Consider the following 18,123-nt stretch of genomic DNA (forward strand, 5'->3'; position numbering starts at 1 on the left):
CATGTTCATATGTTCACCTATACCAATAGGAGATAAAAATACTTATGTTGGACATGACTTTTATCAATTAATAATTATCTAAATATCTAACTAAAACATTGAAATTAAATTTTAAATTTATAAAAAAATAACAATTTAAATAAAATTGAATTATATCAATCACCTATAGGTTCAACATGCACCCTCTGGTTTTAACGGTTTTTGTGGGTTTTATCAAATTTTTAGTTGATGAATCTATTCTATTAATTCTTCAACATGACCAATTGATGCAAGGTTATGTCCAATTATTTATTTATTTTAGTTACAGAAATAATATTGAATAGATTAATAATATTGAATTTTGTAACTTCCCCTTTAGTGCCAATATTCTCGCAACCACTTTCGTATTATACACATATAGTACTCGACAATTATAAAATGTATTCAGCATCTGATAATAAATATCTACATGGTCGACTAATATGTACATATAAATTCGGTTATTTTAAATGATTATTTTATCAACATATAATAGCTTACCTGTTCAGTGCAAATGTAAGAATTTTGCGTGTTCAAAAATATTTTAAAATTATTATAAAATTAAGTTTTAAATCTTAAAAAATATAAAAATATTATAAGTTACTAATAAAAAGTAAATTAGTATTCCTATTTAATATTATTACTAGATTATGACATGCCCTTTCAAAGGGCAGATATGTTTTTTGTTTAAAAATTTTCTGAAAATTTTAATTTTATGTTTCAATTTTTTATAGTCATTTTATAATTATAATTTTTTATAGATATATGTGTGGTTCAATTATTTTAATAAAATAGATTAAAACCTCTTATTAACCATTTAGGAGAAATATTATACCAAGAAAATCACAAATATGACTAAAATCACAAATATGACTTAAGAACAAAAATATAAAAATTAAATTTCTAAAAATATATAAAACAAAAAATATATCCGCCCTTTTAAGGCGGGTCAAAAAAATATAATCTCCCGATAACCGCAAAATTAAGCGGAGCAAATACAAAATTATTTTTTGCGGATTATGCGGGTCAGACTTTTTGACCAAAAGAAATTGAAATCCGCAGGTTGACGGGTCAGCGAACCAGGTTTAACCCACAATCCAATCCTAACCGAACGTATACCAGATCAATTTTAAATTGCAATTATTTAATAAAATGTATTTTGATTACGACTTATTCACAAATATAACCATAAAACACACACACAAATATGGAAATTAAAATTAAAACAAAAAATATACCCGCCCTTTTAAGGGCGGATCAGAATCTAGTTCATGATTAAATCAGTGACAGAGTATTTTAGTAAACCATCTGGTGGAACATTTACGTATTTTTGGTGAACCAGTCTGTTATAATCTGTACACAAATATAAGCAATGCACACTGGATAAACACAAAAGACAAAACTTTCCCCATGAGTTGATCATTTTCTAGTGACCCCAATGTTTTATCCTACTAGTCCAATGATCATCTCCAATGTTCACTGATGAGTGATCGATTTAAATAAGCAGTTACAGCTGCATAAATTTTTGCATGATCCAGTTAAATAAAGGTAAACTAATTTGGTGCTCTGTTTTGTTATTCTAAAAATACGAAGTAGAACAAGAGATGAATACTATAGATACTGATGTTAAGATGATCACAAAGAAGTATACAGTACTCTTGTATCACAGCTCTAAGGATAACCTCTGATGAAGCTTCTTCCTTCCGAGCCTTATGATGTCTCTGTAGTATCGTATCTATGGCACATGTCTTCAACTACACATTACATTACAAGCCAAACCTGTGGATCAGGTTGTTGGTCTTGTGGTCATAGACGAGCCTCGTCCCACAGGAAGAACTCCTGAGAATGAATCTTCTGGTTCTTCCTCTTCTGAAAGAGCTGCACATCATAGATTTTAGAGTTTTCATCCACAACTAATCATCACAAACTGTTTTTTTGCTCAAGAGATGTCATACTTACCGGTAACGTCTTCGCCAGCTTGAGCTCCAGCAATTCCGATGCAGGAGTACAAAGAGTCCTCGTCCACTTTCAATTGATTATAAGCGACGTATATGTCCTCGATTGAAGCAGCTTCGTACAAGGAAGTAAGTTCTTTAATGCATGACAGTTCCTAATAGTCACAACAACCCCCATCAGAACAAGTCCAGGTCAAATTTTTTTTACTTTTCATTGTTTTAAGAGCATGCAAGCAAGTCAGTCTCACCTTCCTCGGAACAGAGGACGCCTGCAAGTGAGCTAATAGATTAAGCCAATAGGCGTTGGACTTGAGTTCAGCTTCATGTCTCATAAGAAGAGTTCGCTTTGCCTATAGATTGACAAACAACACTACTTTCCATTAAGAAAGAAGAAAACAAACTAACAATAGCTTGAGCTGAGAAGGCAGAAGAGACAACTAACCCGGTCCAACTCCCTAGGAGCAATTTGATTGCTATGCAAACCTCTAAGAACGCTCTTGCAGGCATCAACTGCTTTGTATACCTGAAAAGGGCATTGAGAGACTTCGTAAAGAAAAGTGTTGACAAAGGTGCAGCACATCTATGGTAAGCAAAAGACAAAGAATGCAGACCTTGCCGGGAGTGGAAGTCACAGATATCACATACCACCCAAGATTCAACCTATCAAATAGGTTTAGCTCAAATGATACATCATATGTCAGTCCAAGAGAGTCTCTTACTGTCGTGAATAGCCTGCAATGACGTAATTTTTCTTCTTTTTCAGTAATGGGTTGAAGATAAGATTTATCTAAAGTTATAGGTACATTTTTTTTTTGATCAAAAAGTAATAGGTACATTTTTTTTTGGATCGAAAAGTAATAGGTACATAGAAGCAGAGAAAGCTTAGGTCTAAAGTACAAAAAAACAATCAGATGTATAAACATATATTCTCTTCACCATCATTTTTTGACACATGATAAAAGCGTTCATCTCCTAGACACTAATTAATAATGGACATGGCCCAAATCAGGCACTACAATAGCAGCATAGAAACTCAGCTTTTGAATAATATGGCACCGTTGAATAAACTCAGTTACCTTGAGTTTATAATTTCTGCCAGCAGACCCATTGAAATTCCAAAGAAAAGAGGGTGGGCACGAAGCTTTCTTTGCAACTCCGTGTTGCTTCCATCTAGCAACTGGTCCTCCGATTTCAGAAGTCCATCTGCAATTTCGTTGAGTTTAAGTGAAATACTGAAAGCTACTTATCTCAGAGCTAACTGCTAAAGTGATACATTCCCGGTTGGATGAGAGACGAGCGGAAAACTAGACCTATACACAAAACTGCTACATTATACGATTCCTAGATTATGTGTGTAAGTTACCATGAGCAGAATGCTTGCTGACAGACTGAAAAAGGTCATCCCCGTCAACTGTAAAGCCCCAACGATTTGGCGCTGGTCCCGCAATGTATGCGCATGCTCTCTCATCAGTATCCTTCACGAATATCTGTCCAGGTTAAATATGTGTCAATACATCCTGCTTGGATCACATATCAAGGATATGGGAAGACCAAAGAGAAGAACACGAAAATCCCTTGCACTACTGCTTTGTTCCTGACCTGTTGAAATTGCAAGCCATCTGTTGGTTGGCGAAACTCAATAGGCTCCGATCCTAGTGGTTTTGCAGAATCATGGCTAGCTTTGACTGTACCAAGGTAATCAAGGACGCAACGCTCAATTTCCTCCTCTGAGAAGTCCCCCACAATGCTTACCTGAAGTACACCATATACTTTTTAATGAAATCCATATAAATGAATATAACTCCAGCAAATATAAGCATTCAAGTTTGAGAATTACCTCCATATTTTCCCCAACAAAATGACTCATGACCGCGTCTTTCACAGATTCTAGATTCAAGTTCTGTAATGACTTAGGTGTCGGCTCAATAAAGCGCTCATCACCGTTCAGCATTGCGGTCATGAGTTTATGAGCAGTCGCACGCTCCAAGCTTTTAGGAATTGATCTATAATACGAAAGATATAGCTGCCGTGCTCGATCAAATGCATCTTCCAACCAGACACTATGCTGCAGTGCAAGAGAATCACCAATCAGCAAAGATTAAAAGAAAGAAAAAAAAAAGAACAAGCGGAAAAAAAAAACACTTAGCGATTTAATAAGAAAACAAGAGTCAGAAACGATACACAGCATTTTACAGCTTATTTTATAAGCTACTACCTCAAGCACCATGTGAAGCAGCTGAAAAGCTGCTTGCATTCCATTGTCCCTGAGAGTAAATCGGAACTCCATGGCAATGAATTCCTCGGTTGACTCCAACGAGCAGTTTATTAAATGATTTACACAGAAAAGCTCCACCTAAACGGAAATTACATGGTTTTCAGATCAGCTCATATCATTTTCAGTACTAAGTAAGAAATAAAAATGCAGTTGTCAACAGCTTCACTTGCCTGCTCCCTTGAAAAGTCTCCAACTCGACCACCCTCGCTCAGTGTACGAACACCAACAACCACAGCTCCTTTGGAATCTGATGTTTCAGCAGCTCGGCCACCACCAACAATAAGCCGCATGACACCGGCCCGAGACTCGGTCTTTGATATCTGTATTCAAGAAGGAAAATATCAAGAGGATGGTTTATATTTCTATTTACAAATTGTAGTATTAATCAACACCCTATTTTGTAACATTTCTATATAGTTTCTTTTTCCGAGTACATAATTATTTTCTGCTAAAATAAAACATATTTTTAAAAGATTGTTTAAAGCTGCAATTTGTATGCAGGGAGCATAAGAAAATACAAATCTGAAGAAAACAGCTTATAATGTGGAAAGAAACCCATGTTACCAAGGAGTTGCTTAGAATTGTTTGCAATGGGAAAAAAATGTAAACTGTACCTTGAAATTAACAGGTATTCCATTGGATAGGCGAAGCTGAGTGATGCCAGTCTCTTTGTCATGCAATTTGGTCACGCCTGACCCAGGAATAGGGACAAAACATGGGTTTCGCTGCAAGGTTAACTCTTGTAATTGTGATTGAGAGATCAATTCCTTTGGCACCTCTAACTGCAAAGATGAATGGAAAAAACCTGGTTCAGAACTAGACTTGGTCCTAAACTTGTATTATGTGAAGTTGTATTATGTGAAGTTACAAACGAAAGATTACCTCAGGCTCAGCTTCAATGGGTGCTAATAATCCTAATTTGATAGAATCCAGTATTTCGCTGGGAGCTATATTGAAATCACTCTCACCAACCTCATCGCCATGCATCTTTGTGGGAACACAAGCAACTATTGCTGCCGGAATAGGTGCAGTGGGCTTTCCAAAATCAGAGATAAATTCTAAAACCTTGGCGCCAACAGTGTTTACCTGGACAGGAAACCATCAAAAAGAAGAAGAAAAAACTGATTAAGATATTATAAAATAAAATTAATAGGATGATATGGAGGAAGTGTAGAAAATTCACTAGTTATTGAAGATCATTTTGTTAATAAACACCAGGAATTTCGAAATAAACATTCACCTTTCGTGTCACATTCTACACGAAAAGCTAATAAGAATAGGTGGAACTGTGAAGCCTACCTCTTCAAGCGTAACAGTCCCAGCGACAGCAACCAAGGTCTCGTGTCCTTGCGTCTGATCCATAACCGTGTGACCTAGTGCATCACTTTCCATTATAAAGTCCAGGTTATCAACAGACGACACATTATCAATCATAGCTGCAAGATGTTCGCTATCTTTTAAAAGCGCATCCATGTAACGTGTAAGTTCACCCCTGGTAACACCAAATTCTTTGAGCCTTCGAACCTAGGAAGTAGAAGTACATGTTAAACATAACCGAACGAGTTCTCGTAAGAAAATACAAAGTGACAAATTTGCTTCGAACAACTCTTAAGCTTATGAATTCAACCAATATATTTGACACCAAGTCCAAATGATCGGTTCGATCAAACAGACAGCAAGAGTAATCACTATGGAGAAAAGCGAGAGCAAAGAATAAGCAAACCTCTTGAACAGCAACTTTTACAGCATTTTGCCAATTTTTGGGCTCTGCGGTGACAGTAAGAGTCGTAACAGTGCATCCTTCCCTTCCTGAATCACTATGGTCCAGTTCGACTGAGGTAAATGGCGGATTTGAACTCTGGAAGGTACACAAGAAACATCACCAAATTTACAAATAGTACTAAGTCTACTAACAATGCACGTGATCACTAAAACTTCCGTAAATAATGTAGTTACGTCCATGAACTGATACAGATTACTTACTCTTGATATTGCAAATTAAGATAACGGGTAATAAATTAATATATTACGAAACAACCCATTAGATTGACCACCATAAAAAACTTCTAGTGAAATTTGGAGGGCTACCCATTTACTTTAGAAAAAGCTTAAGCTGAATGCACAGTACAAGAAAATGAGAACAGTTTTTTTCTTCTCGAGAAAAAGCTGAGACCAAACGTCTTTAAGCAAGGAAACATCCTAAATCATCATAAGCCATACCTTGTATCTCGTGTTAATTCGAAAATGTAGAGCAGAGAGAAATATTCTTTTCATCAGAACATTTCGCAGGTCTCCAAATGTTTGAACCTTGCTTACAGGTATCTACAGGCAGAACAAAAAAATTGTAAGAATTCATCGAACTACCACCCTAACGTGGGCTGTGTCGTAGTCAGAAGATTATAAACAAAACCTTGCAGAACATGTTGATTGCAAAATTTTGAAGAAGCTCATGCTTAAATATCTGCGGAGGCTTAAGATCAACACTGGTTCCAGGAAGCGACCAATTATGCTCCACCGGAGGACGAATTGCATGTCTTTCTCTTTTAATGATCTTGGATTGATCAGCAGTATTTGTTCTCTCTTGGGAAAAGGTTCCACCAAGACCAGCTGGCAGCTTCGGGACAAGAAAATTAGCCATGGCACCGAAGGCACCAGGGGTAGACGAAGTGGGTGCTGCCTCATTATCCAAACTAGTTTTTCCAAACACAGCCTGTGCAAGAGCGATAGTCCAATCAAGATAGGGTAAGATAGACTACATAGCATAAATCAATACATATCTAATAAACAAAAAAGGACATGCAACAGAAATGTAAAGACAATCTCATACTTCAATATTGTGGACAATCCGAGGTATGTTGTCAATGTCTCCCACAATATATAATGTGGCATTCGCTGGGAAGTACCATCGCTCGTGGAATTTCCTGATTTTGTCAACATCCCACTTCTTAATCTGCTCTTCCAATCCAATAGGGAACCTTTGACCCAACTTGTTCTCAGAATGTAGATGTTGCAACAACTTGTGTCAGGAAACAAAACACAATGTGTCATTGACAAATCACCAAACACTGGGAGAGAAAAAGAACATTTGTGTTGACATATAGAAAACCATTACTCATGGATACCTGGCAGTCAACACGATACTCAATGGTATTCATCATCTGAAGTTCTGAAAGTATGGCCCGCCTTTCTTTCTCAACTCGAGAAGAGAGGAATTTTGGGTGAAAAGCTATCTGTAATCATTAGAGAAATAAGATCTTGTCCACCAAATGAGTCATATCTATAAAATTTAGGGATTCTGTATCCCATGGGAAGACATCATCAGATAGCAAAATCAACGAAGCATACCTCATTCAAGGCGTCAAGCACGGATGGAAAGAGGTCGTCGTCAGAGTCCTGAAAAGTTTTAGCACTTCAATCAAAATGAAACTAGTATTCTCCCTGTTCAACTATCAGCATCATTGACTAGCAAATAAGGACACGCACTCCAAATTATCACAATGACATCTACAGACGACTCGAACAAAGAAACTGGCTTCAAGGTCAATCAACAAATACAGATAAATGCCAAACGCACTACTTTTGCTCGCAAAGATTTATTATTTCCAATGCAACATATAGATAACACACATATATAGTGAAGTCTTCGGAAGGATGTGGAGAGAAAAGAAAGAGTGATACTGAGAAGAAGAAAAAGAGAGAAAGAATGCAATAATTGGTAAAATCAATGTTATTACTCCAAGCAACATAGATCAGGCATACTACTGTAAGCAACATGGCTGTTAAAGCAAATACAGAGGGAAAAAACCCCTGTAAAACTGAACTAACCAAAAGAAGCTAAAAATCAATAAATATGACAACCCGTGAACAAGAAAACAAACCTTTGTGTGCGTTGGAGAATGAATATGAAAAACTGTATGGTGGAAATCGGTGTAGGCATTAGAGCGGGCACCTGTACCAAGAAGTTTCTCACGTTTCTTGCTCCCAAGAAATGCAACATGCTCTATCATATGAGCAATGCCTTGCTCATCATCTTCCTCGTCAACCGATCCCACATGAACTTCCATGTGCGCCTCAAATCTAGCAAAAAAAGAGGAAAGACCTTAAGCAATGACGGGAAGGGAGTATAAATAAACTTCATCTAGCCATTTTATCCTTTGTTTTTATTCATAGAAGATAAAGTGATATTATGTACGAGGAACCATGTTAATTATAACTTTCAAGCAGCCTACCTGTTTGGAGGAACTTTGTTGGGCAAAATAAGATAACGAAGCCCATTTTTCAACTGTCCACGGTGCAACTTGGGATGAGAAGGAAGCTCACAACCAAGAAACGCCTCTAGCTCTGCCGTATCAATCTCAGGGGGCAATAGCTCCACATCTTGTCTCTCCTCAACAATACCATCTGGCCAGGCTGTACCAGCAGCATGTGGCTCATCTGGTCCAACGGTTGCGTTTACAATCTGAGAAGGCTTCCCCTTAAAAAAATTAAAAAAAAAAATTGAAGTCAGTTAAAACACAAGAAGCAAACAGTAGAATGCAAATGAGGTTACTAACCAGAGAAGAAGAAGACTTCCTGGACAAAGGAAATGAAGTTGTGTCCACAAAAGCTCCTGGTAACAATGATCTTCTTCTGATACCTGGTTGAGTCTTTTTACAGGTAAGACAGAAACTGCGTCCCTGAGAAAGTGACACCTGTCCCAGACCAACGTTCCTCTTCCAACTCCAACGTCCCTTGTTCGTAGTTTGTTTCGCCCTTTTTTTTCACAAATCAAAAATTTTCAGGAGAAGAGAGCCAAATATTAAACTAAACTAAGCAAAGCAAAGATGTTTAATTTAATTCTCTAATCAAAAATCAAATCTCTATGAATAATAATAGATTAAAGAGGACCTCCTACCAAAGACCGTTGTAAGGGATTAGAGACTGAGCTTCGACGCGAACACGGTGCGCCGCGGCGGCGGGGGGATTAAACCTAACTTTGTTATCTTTGACAAATCCAGAGCGGTGGCGGCGGCTATTATCTCGGGAGTGAAGAGGAGCTAGGATCGGAGAAAACTTAACGCCGGTGAAAATGGAGGAGGACGATGAGGCCATCTTCGCGTGTCTATAGGTGGATGGAAGACCCAAAAGGAAGCAGAGAGGGGGGGAGAGATGAGGTTTACTACGTTTCTTCTCTTTTCTAATTTTATTTTGGGCTTCTTCTTTTTGGTTGGTGCCAAAAATTTCTGGCTTCACCTTTCAGATATTTATTCGCACCAAAAAAAATTGTTATTAGAAAAAAAAAATCTTGAGTGAATTCCGAATTATGTATGGCCTAGTCCAGCTAAAACCCTAACCTGTTTAGTTATAAGAGAATTGGGCTTTATGAATATAAATAAAGATGGCAATTGGGCTTTTTCCCTATCCAAATGGAAAGGTCATTCCACCTTTAGCTGGTTACAAAGTTATAGCAAAACGTTCTTGTCATTGGGAGGCTCTAAGCTTTAGTTACAAGCAAAAAATGTTTTAGTTAGCCTCTATCCATAATGAAAACCAGATCAAACAGAAGACCAATTGTATAAGCATAAAAATCATGTTTTTTGGCTCATTGATCATTAGAGTCACTTGTGCGTGTAAGAAGATTGAAGTTACAGTGATAGAAATGTTTAGTATCGTTTGTGTAGGTGAGAAGATTAAAATATAGCACTGATAAAACCAAATGTAATTAAAATCAAAAACCAAATCCAATTAACAAAAAATCTCAAACGTAAATAAAAACCAAAACCACATCCAAGTAATCAATTTCAAATTTAAATCAAAGCAAAACATCAAATCAAGATAACAAATCAAGCTTCATCTTCTTCTGACTTCATCGCTAACAATGGATTCAAACGATGATAGTCTCTCTTCTTTATCATCATTTACATTTTCTGCAGATATCAATAGTTCGAGTTAGTCAGGATTAAGGGTCATAGTACTCTAAAATATATGGCAATGTGAATACATTTGACATATTCATAAGTTTCAAATCTTTTTAACGAATTTTTACTAAATATCCAGGTTTGCACATTTTTTTACAAGTAGACGCTTAATGTATTTATTAAGCCTCGTGATCTAATGCCAAAGAAGGACTTTGAAGCTACGTGTCCACGCAATTACAGACATACAGTGTGGTGCGCACCCCATATCTTTCTTTTTCTTGCTTGCACATAATAATGCCCTCGATTCAAAGATATAAGGGCTGTTCGTTTCCCTGATGCAAGCACAGCGGCTGCGACCAGCAATTAATAAACAAAAAAAAAAGAAATACAACAACATGCGGATGGTGTGAACTTCAAAAGTATGCCGCAAGAATGATCGGAACGTAACGCGACTGACGCTGGAATTAACAGCAGAAACGGCAACTCTATTTCTTGTCTCCGATCGTTCTTTGGTGATTGACGCCGGTTTACTTGCGTCAAATTTAGTTTTCCGAACCGTTAAATTTGCTTCCCGCGTTGTGTTGTCTTCTGACGCTGCCGCTGGTTTTTGCGTTGACCAAAAGAACAGACCTATAATGGAAAAAAACCTCGTAGGTTCCCTTGTACACATCGTATGAAATCGTACATATAGACTTATCAAAGTCAAGGAGAATATAGAAGGTTACTTAAACCTGTCGTCAAATAGTATGACATCACAAAACGTGGTAAAAGCTCCATCAGGACCATCAGAGGAATTACAAATTTACCCCTAGTCGTTATGAACTTGACCTTTGTGGCAGTCTAATCATTACAGAGGAAACTTCCCGGCCACCGCTGCGCAACCGCCCTTCTTTAAATAATTCCCCATTTCTTTCAAACCCGTGTTTTAACCGGTGAACAATCAAGAATCCCCCCTCCGTACACGCATTCACATATTATCCATTATATATAACCTTAAACTTCTTTGTAGGAATTTTCATCAAGAATCCATTTCAATTTTTCCAGATTTAATTTTCATTTCCAGAGAATGACTCTCGCGAATATCAAGAAATCTCCCCTGGCCAGACTACGCAGCAAGTTATCCTCAAGAAAATCAGAAAAATCGTCTGTGAAGTAAGAGGAAGCGAGAAACAGCACTAGCAGCAGCAGCTCGTTAAACGTGGACGAGCTAAGAGCCGTGTTCGACTACATAGACGCAAACTCGGACGGGAGGATCTCCGGTACCGAGCTGCAGAGCTGCGTTAGCCTCTTGGGCGGCGCGTTGTCCTCGCGCGAGGCGGAGGAGGTCGTGAGGATCTCGGACGTCGACGGCGACGGGCTGATGGATTTCGAGGAGTTTACGAAGCTGATGGAAGGAGACGACGGTAGCGACGAAGAGAGGAGGAAGGAGCTGAGAGAGGCTTTCCGGATGTATGTGACGGAGGGGGAAGAGTTTATTACGGCGGCGAGTTTACGGAGGACGCTGAGTCGACTCGGGGAGTCGTGTACGGTTGATGCATGTAAGGTGATGATACGGGGATTTGATCAGGACGGTGATGGAGTTCTCAGCTTCGACGAGTTTCTTCTGATGATGATGCGATGAGATCATAAAAGTATATTCCGACATGTTTCTCCATTTTATTAATTCCTTTTATTCAAATTCTGTTATTCTTTTGTATCGCGCAGGGCCATGCGGGAACAGTAGGGTGTATATATATTTTTTGTTATTATTCTGCTGCCACCATACCTTTCCCGCATTGCTCTGCACAGTCTTCGTTCAAAAATCAAAACCTCATTTGCTCTATATGTAATTTCACATGCTTATTAATAAAACCTATTTTGTGATATAGTTTGGTTATTTTTCTGCTGTTCTTTTGTTATAGAGATTTATTCGAGTCGGCTTGTAACATTAAATCATTTCCGTTTTTGGTTGATCATATATATATACACATATATAAAAGATGAACCAATGGCTAGAGCCAAAATTTTATAAATGAGAATACTGTATATTAAAGGATACATGATATTTGGTGCATATGCAATTAGAGCTAACAAAAATAATCCAAAGACCTATAGAATTTGATTCTAAACTTTTACTACAATCATAATTTATATTTGCTAGGTGATTGGTTAGGGTGTAACTTAAAAGATTTTACTTTAAAATTTAGTTTGTACGGTAGTTATATATAAAAGCTTATCCAATAATATAGTTAGAGTATCTTAGAAATTAAAGAAAAATAAGAAAAAGAGGAGATAGACACTAAAAAAATTCTAAAAACATAGGAGTTTATATACTCTTTATAAATTTTATACACACATGTCAGTTTACATTAATTAAATTTAACATTTTGATTTATTTAAATAACTAAATTTTATTAAATTATTTGTTTTGTTTTGATTGCAGCTTCACTTTGGACTCCAACAATTGAAGTTGCTCTGATATATAACTGTGAAGATTATATGAAAATGAATAAAAATGAAATATACTTTTATAATAGTATTTTTTTATTTTAGAAAACAAGGTTTATACATCCATTTTTATTTTTTAGCTTTATCTTAAAAAACTAGGTAAAGCATAATCGATAATTTATATGATCTTCAATGAAACTATAAACTAAAATCAATTGTCACAGCCAAATTAATCACTCTGTATATATATTGTACTAGGTGTTTTTCTGCACCATGTGCAGTAAAAAAAATTTAAAATATTTTTAATAGATAGATATAAATTATATTTAATTTTTAACTAATATTATAATTTGTTTTCTTATCAATTTTTAATATAAATTTGACTTAAATAAACTTTAAAGTTAAGATAAAATAATTTTGTTTATTTTAAATTATATTTAAGAATGTGCATGTATATATTTAAAATTCTAATTTTAGGAAGATTTTTCTATCTATTTATTTTAATTAAGTATATTAAATAAATAAGTAAAATTTTCATAACTGCCAATAAGTAAAATTAAACAATATTTATAAAATTGTAAATATATATAAGGAAATAATGATTTTACGATTTAATTTGATTTTACAATTTAATTTTTATAATTTTATGAAAATGTATACATTTTAAAAAAATTTATAATTTAAATGATATTTCGAATTTGAAATGCCATAGTTGAATATATTTATTTTAATGATGATTTATGAGTTATTACTATATTCTAAAAAATCTAAAAATGTAAATCGACAATAAATGTAATATATGAGTTATTACCATATTTTAAAATGTTTACCAAAAATATAAATTAACATTAAATATAATTGTCTGTGTCATATTAATCTATAAGACATGTCATCAATTTTAGTAGTCATGTCATATTATTTTTGTGAGAATGATTGTAGAGAGATATGTGGCAAAAATCACTTCTCATTTAATTTTTATAATTTTATGAAAATGTATGCATTTTTGAAAATTTTATAATTTAAATGATCGAAATTTGAAATGCCATAGTTGAATATATTTATTTTAATGAAGATTTATGAGTTATTACCATATTATAAAAAATCTAAAAATGTAAATCGATAATAAATGTAATATACGAGTTATTACCATATTTTAAAATTTTTACCAAAAATATAAATTAATATTAAATATAATTGTCTATGTCATATTAATTTATAAGATATATCATCAATTTGAACAGCCATATCATATTATTTTTGTGAAAATGATTGTACAGAAGACATGTAGCAAAATCACTTCTCAAATATATTATAGAGGGTATGCTTTTTAATTATTTTTGACTAAATATTATCTTGTAACTATATATTGATATTTATCGTATTAATGATAGCAATATGTATTGATAATGGAGAAATAACATAAACATATTTGTTAGAAACGTTATTGACAGTAAAAGAAATTAAATAGCATTATTATTTTGTCAACCTTTTATAGATACAAACTTCTTAAATCTAAATTGATGGTAAAAAATTCACACAGATAACATCATATAAGGTAGACAACCATTTTGTGAAGTAAATACGTCAATTTACTATAATCTGTAAAATAAATCTGAATTGTATAGAGATATTAACATAATTTAAAAAATTAATAACAAAAGGATTAGGTAAGCAGTCCGATCTCAAAAATAATTAGTTCGAGCACGAGTCATCTAATTTTCACTTTTGGAAAGGTAATATTTTCTTCTTAAAAACAACTTGGAAAAGTAGTATAAGATTCGCAGTCACTGGGAACAAAAGAACATTTCAGAATCAAAAGACGGTAAAAAAAAAACAAAGTTCATCAGACAAAAAGCCGCGAGAAGAAACTAGAGCGCGCTGTGAAGGAACGCAACAGTGACAGGCTCTCACAATCCCAACGGTAAACTTGAAAGGCGAAAGAGACCGTTGAGAGAGCTTCTACCATGACTTCTGCTTCTAGGGTTCCTTCCAATCTCATGAACCTTCTCTCCTTGTGGTGCTTATCGTCGCTCTTTACATCGACGGCGGCAGAAGAAGATTCTCCGATCACTCGCATCGCTTTCGGATCATGCGCTAATCAAAGCGCTCCACAGGTATCCAATCCAATCCAATCCACCCGTGTTCGATTCGTCGCTCCTTCCTGAATCTGTTTTTAATTTCGATGTGTGTATATATACAGCCGATTTGGGAAGCTATTAACAAGTATGATCCACAAGTGTTCATCTGGCTGGGCGATAACATCTACGGAGACATCAGAAAACCTAACAGATTGATCGGGAAAGAGAGAACCATCGGGCCGTGGAGTAACTCTCCCAGGTTTGTGCCTTCCTCAGAGTCCGAAATGAAGCTAAGATACGCCAAAGCCAAGGCTAACCCTGGCTACTCTCGTCTCCATAAGAAAGCTAGAGTGATCGGCACTTGGGATGACCATGATTACGGTTTGAACGACGCTGGCAAAGAGTTTGATCGTAAAGTCGTTAACCAGAGACTCATGCTTGATTTCTTGGATGAGCCTCTTGATAGTCCCAGGAGAAAGCAAGCTGGAGTTTATGCTTCTTATACGTTTGGTCCATCTAACCGCCGAGTCAAGGTATATGTGTAACAACACGTCCCGTGGACTCGGCTGGCCCTGCAGAACATCGACCCTAACCTCTTACATGTGCGCCCCTCACGGCCATACATGTAGGTTATTGATGCGTTTGACGTTTCTCGAACTCAAGACCTCAATTGGTGACAACTTGTCCAGAGTTGTTAAAATGGTGAGGTCTTGAGTTCGAGGGACGCCAAGCGCACCGATAACCTACTTGTATGACCATGAAGGGACGCCCATGTGAGGGGTTAAGGTATGCTTTACAGAGCCGGGGTCCATGGGACGTGTTGTTACAATATGGTTCTTTGTCTTGTGTGTTTTTGAATGGAGTGTGATTGGTTATGTATCTTCAGGTTATAGTTTTAGATACTAGATATCATAGAGACCCTTTGAGAAGTGACGGGAGTATCTTGGGTGATACTCAGTGGAGATGGCTCGAAGATGAGTTAAGAGGTCCTCACAGCGAGATTACTATCATAGCCTCCTCTGTTCAGGTAAACTTAAAAAAGCTTTAATGAAAGCTGAGTGTCTCTACAATCTAAAATGGTATTCTCGACTTGTGTTAGGTAATATCAAATCTTTCGGCTACTACTGGACCACTCTTTTATATGGAATCGTGGGGGCGTTTCCCAAAGGAAAGGAAACGTCTTTTCCAACTTATAGATGATACCAAGAGAAATGGAGTTATGTTCATCAGTGGAGATGTTCATTTCGGAGAGATCACGAGATACGATTGTGCTGTTGGTTACCCTTTGTATGATGTCACCTCCAGTGGTCTTGTACAATCTGTTGAAAAAGTTTTCCCTCGTCCCTTGCGTTTCCTCGTTAGGCTTCTCTTTTGGTATACACCAAACACGATGAGAGTTACCAATGATAACTGCAGATATAAATCATGCACATATGGTATTACTCACTACTAGCGGTCTCATAGATTTGGTATTCTCTCAGTTCTATAATCTATCAGAGCATTAATGATGCTCTTTTGGTGACGAATTACTGGCAGGGCAACAAAATTTTGGAGCAATATCGATAGATTGGGATGCAAATCCGGCAAGCGTAAGGCTGGAGATCAGAGATGTTAATGGACTCACAGCACTAAGCACAAATGTCCCACTATCCGAACTCCAACCGAAGTCCGTGACAGATCAAACGACGAAGGGAAAGTCCCAACGACATTGCACCCTTGAAGCTGAGTTGCCAGGAATAACCAGATACAGATTGGCAGTTCTAGTCTACTTCATCATTGCTGGTATGTTACTCTTCCCTATTACTAATATTAGTCGGTTGGTTCGGACCGAATCATAGAATGTTGCAGAGTACTGATGTTTGTTTGTTTTTAATGTTGGGGGACAGTGTTGGTAATGGCGTTAGTTGGACTGATAATTGGAGTTGTGCTGACCATAACAGCATGCGTTTATAAATGCAAGGTCGACTGATTTTTTATTTCGTTACGGTAAATGCCTTTGCGTTTTTCATAACCTTGTCATTAACAACAAAATGTTTACATTCTTATTACTTCAATTGATATTAGATTTAGCCTATTTCGTTATTACTTAAAGAGTAGTGGGATGGGATGAACACATAGCTTTTGATATTGCGATGGGAATTCAAAGCTTGAGGCTGCTTTTGTACGTGTGCTTTTTGCGTTTAAAAGTAAAATGGTACTTGAACTAACATGACAATAAAAAGCTGAAATTTAAAGATAATAGCAAATGTGAAATTTCTTAACTAAAAAACTAACATGGCAATGAAACAGCTGAAGTTCAAATAAAATGGCATGTGTAAAATTAAAGTATATGTGAAGCAAAATGGATATAAGACGTTTAAAAACACTAAAAAGATATACATGCACGGATATAAATAAAATATATAATATATCTTATCAAATTAAAAATAATTTTTATTATTAAATTAAATAGTTAATTTATCTTTTTAATATAGTTTAATAAACATATTTTATATATTAATTATCGTATTGTTGCTGAAAACAATAAATCTGATTTATTTAAATATTTTATAAATTTGTGTATTGATAATTATAGTAAATTAGTTATATATGCTTTATATCATTTAAAAGTAAATTAAGTTTATGAAGTTAAAATATAGAGATTTTTGATTTTCAAACAAACTAGATTATCAATCCAATTCAAATATTAAAAAAAAACTAGATGAAGAAACGTATAGTCAAAAATTGAAAAATAACATGAACATACTTCTCTAATGCCGGGAACCATTTCACTTAATACTAGGGTGAGACCCGCGCCTTGCACGGGATGAGATAAACCTTTTAAAAAAAATTAAAGTTTGAAATGTTATTTTCCAACATTATGTATTTATAAAATTAAAAGAATATAATGTAGAAGTATTAAATTCTAATAAATGTAATAAAATCGGGTATGGTACATAAGATATTGAATTTTTTTTTTGGAAATATGAAATGTTGTTTTCCTATTCTGAATAGATTATAGGAAATTATCTAGAATTTAGAAATACATATTTTTATAAAATGAAATATATTCTATATACATGATATATTTGGCGTTATTGCCATTATTATCATTCTTGAAGAATTTGGTCTATATAATAATTATGTTTTGTTGTGCCTTAATTCACAATTGTCTAAAATTATGAATAAATATTTTTTTTAAATGTAAAAAAAAAATCATGTTACACTTAATTGGATAATGGCCTCTAATATATATATATATATGTATACTTCCACTGTTTTTATGTTTAATGTTAATACTTGTTCAGTCAATTATAAATGTTATTTATTTATATATATATATATATATATATATATATATATAATTTCAGGTTTATTTGAATTAAAAAGTAATTATGGGAAAAATATATTATAAATTAAAGTTTAAAATTAAAAGATAACAGAATGAAAAACACCAAAATAAGAAAGTCTGAACTCATAATGGAAAACAACAA

The 18,123-nt window shown here is 35.1% G+C and overlaps 3 protein-coding genes across 3 annotated transcripts; 2 read left to right on the forward strand and 1 right to left on the reverse strand.

The window, feature by feature from the left end:
• Positions 1-1,561: 1,561 nt before the first annotated feature.
• LOC108827678 (stromal processing peptidase, chloroplastic) lies at positions 1,562-9,470 on the reverse strand. The gene is made up of 24 exons (XM_018601137.2): positions 9,143-9,470; positions 8,802-9,000; positions 8,478-8,722; positions 8,127-8,325; positions 7,594-7,641; positions 7,371-7,478; positions 7,076-7,264; positions 6,659-6,958; positions 6,469-6,570; positions 5,972-6,106; positions 5,548-5,772; positions 5,131-5,334; positions 4,863-5,030; positions 4,419-4,568; positions 4,189-4,326; positions 3,811-4,038; positions 3,573-3,725; positions 3,337-3,460; positions 3,050-3,176; positions 2,585-2,705; positions 2,416-2,496; positions 2,222-2,323; positions 1,978-2,128; positions 1,562-1,896 (listed from the first exon to the last, which is right to left on the reverse strand). The coding sequence occupies exons 1-24, from the start codon at positions 9,337-9,339 to the stop codon at positions 1,805-1,807; spliced, it is 3,786 nt and encodes a 1,261-aa protein (XP_018456639.1). The 5' UTR covers positions 9,340-9,470; the 3' UTR covers positions 1,562-1,804.
• Positions 9,471-11,067: 1,597 nt separating this feature from the next.
• Positions 11,068-12,010, forward strand: LOC108824361 (calcium-binding protein CML37). Its single transcript, XM_018597773.2, is given in 1 exon segment — positions 11,068-12,010. A coding segment is annotated over 1 exon segment (555 nt). The 5' UTR covers positions 11,068-11,211; the 3' UTR covers positions 11,767-12,010.
• Positions 12,011-14,364: 2,354 nt separating this feature from the next.
• On the forward strand, positions 14,365-16,724 carry LOC108824124 (uncharacterized). Its single transcript, XM_018597489.2, has 6 exons — positions 14,365-14,686; positions 14,773-15,183; positions 15,537-15,677; positions 15,750-16,086; positions 16,187-16,432; positions 16,537-16,724. The coding sequence occupies exons 1-6, from the start codon at positions 14,537-14,539 to the stop codon at positions 16,617-16,619; spliced, it is 1,368 nt and encodes a 455-aa protein (XP_018452991.1). The 5' UTR covers positions 14,365-14,536; the 3' UTR covers positions 16,620-16,724.
• The last annotated feature ends 1,399 nt before the right edge of the window (positions 16,725-18,123 follow it).

This window comes from Raphanus sativus, chromosome 9 (genome assembly GCF_000801105.2).
Source record: "Raphanus sativus cultivar WK10039 chromosome 9, ASM80110v3, whole genome shotgun sequence".
In the NCBI taxonomy this organism is placed as follows: Eukaryota; Viridiplantae; Streptophyta; class Magnoliopsida; order Brassicales; family Brassicaceae; genus Raphanus; species Raphanus sativus.

What these genes read in the sequence shown, in the direction of transcription:
- LOC108827678 (XM_018601137.2), bottom strand. Translation starts at nt 9,339, where the DNA reads ATGGCCTCATCGTCCTCCTCCATTTTCACCGGCGTTAAGTTTTCTCCG. An exon ending in ATCCCTTACAACGGTCTTTG is followed by an intron (nt 9,001 to 9,142) that starts GTAGGAGGTCCT and finishes GTGAAAAAAAAG; the next exon opens with GGCGAAACAAACTACGAACA. An exon ending in ATTCTCCAACGCACACAAAG is followed by an intron (nt 7,642 to 8,126) that starts GTTTGTTTTCTT and finishes AAAACTTTTCAG; the next exon opens with GACTCTGACGACGACCTCTT.
- LOC108824124 (XM_018597489.2), top strand. Translation starts at nt 14,537, where the DNA reads ATGACTTCTGCTTCTAGGGTTCCTTCCAATCTCATGAACCTTCTCTCC. An exon ending in CATCTAACCGCCGAGTCAAG is followed by an intron (nt 15,184 to 15,536) that starts GTATATGTGTAA and finishes ATGTATCTTCAG; the next exon opens with GTTATAGTTTTAGATACTAG. An exon ending in TCATAGCCTCCTCTGTTCAG is followed by an intron (nt 15,678 to 15,749) that starts GTAAACTTAAAA and finishes GACTTGTGTTAG; the next exon opens with GTAATATCAAATCTTTCGGC.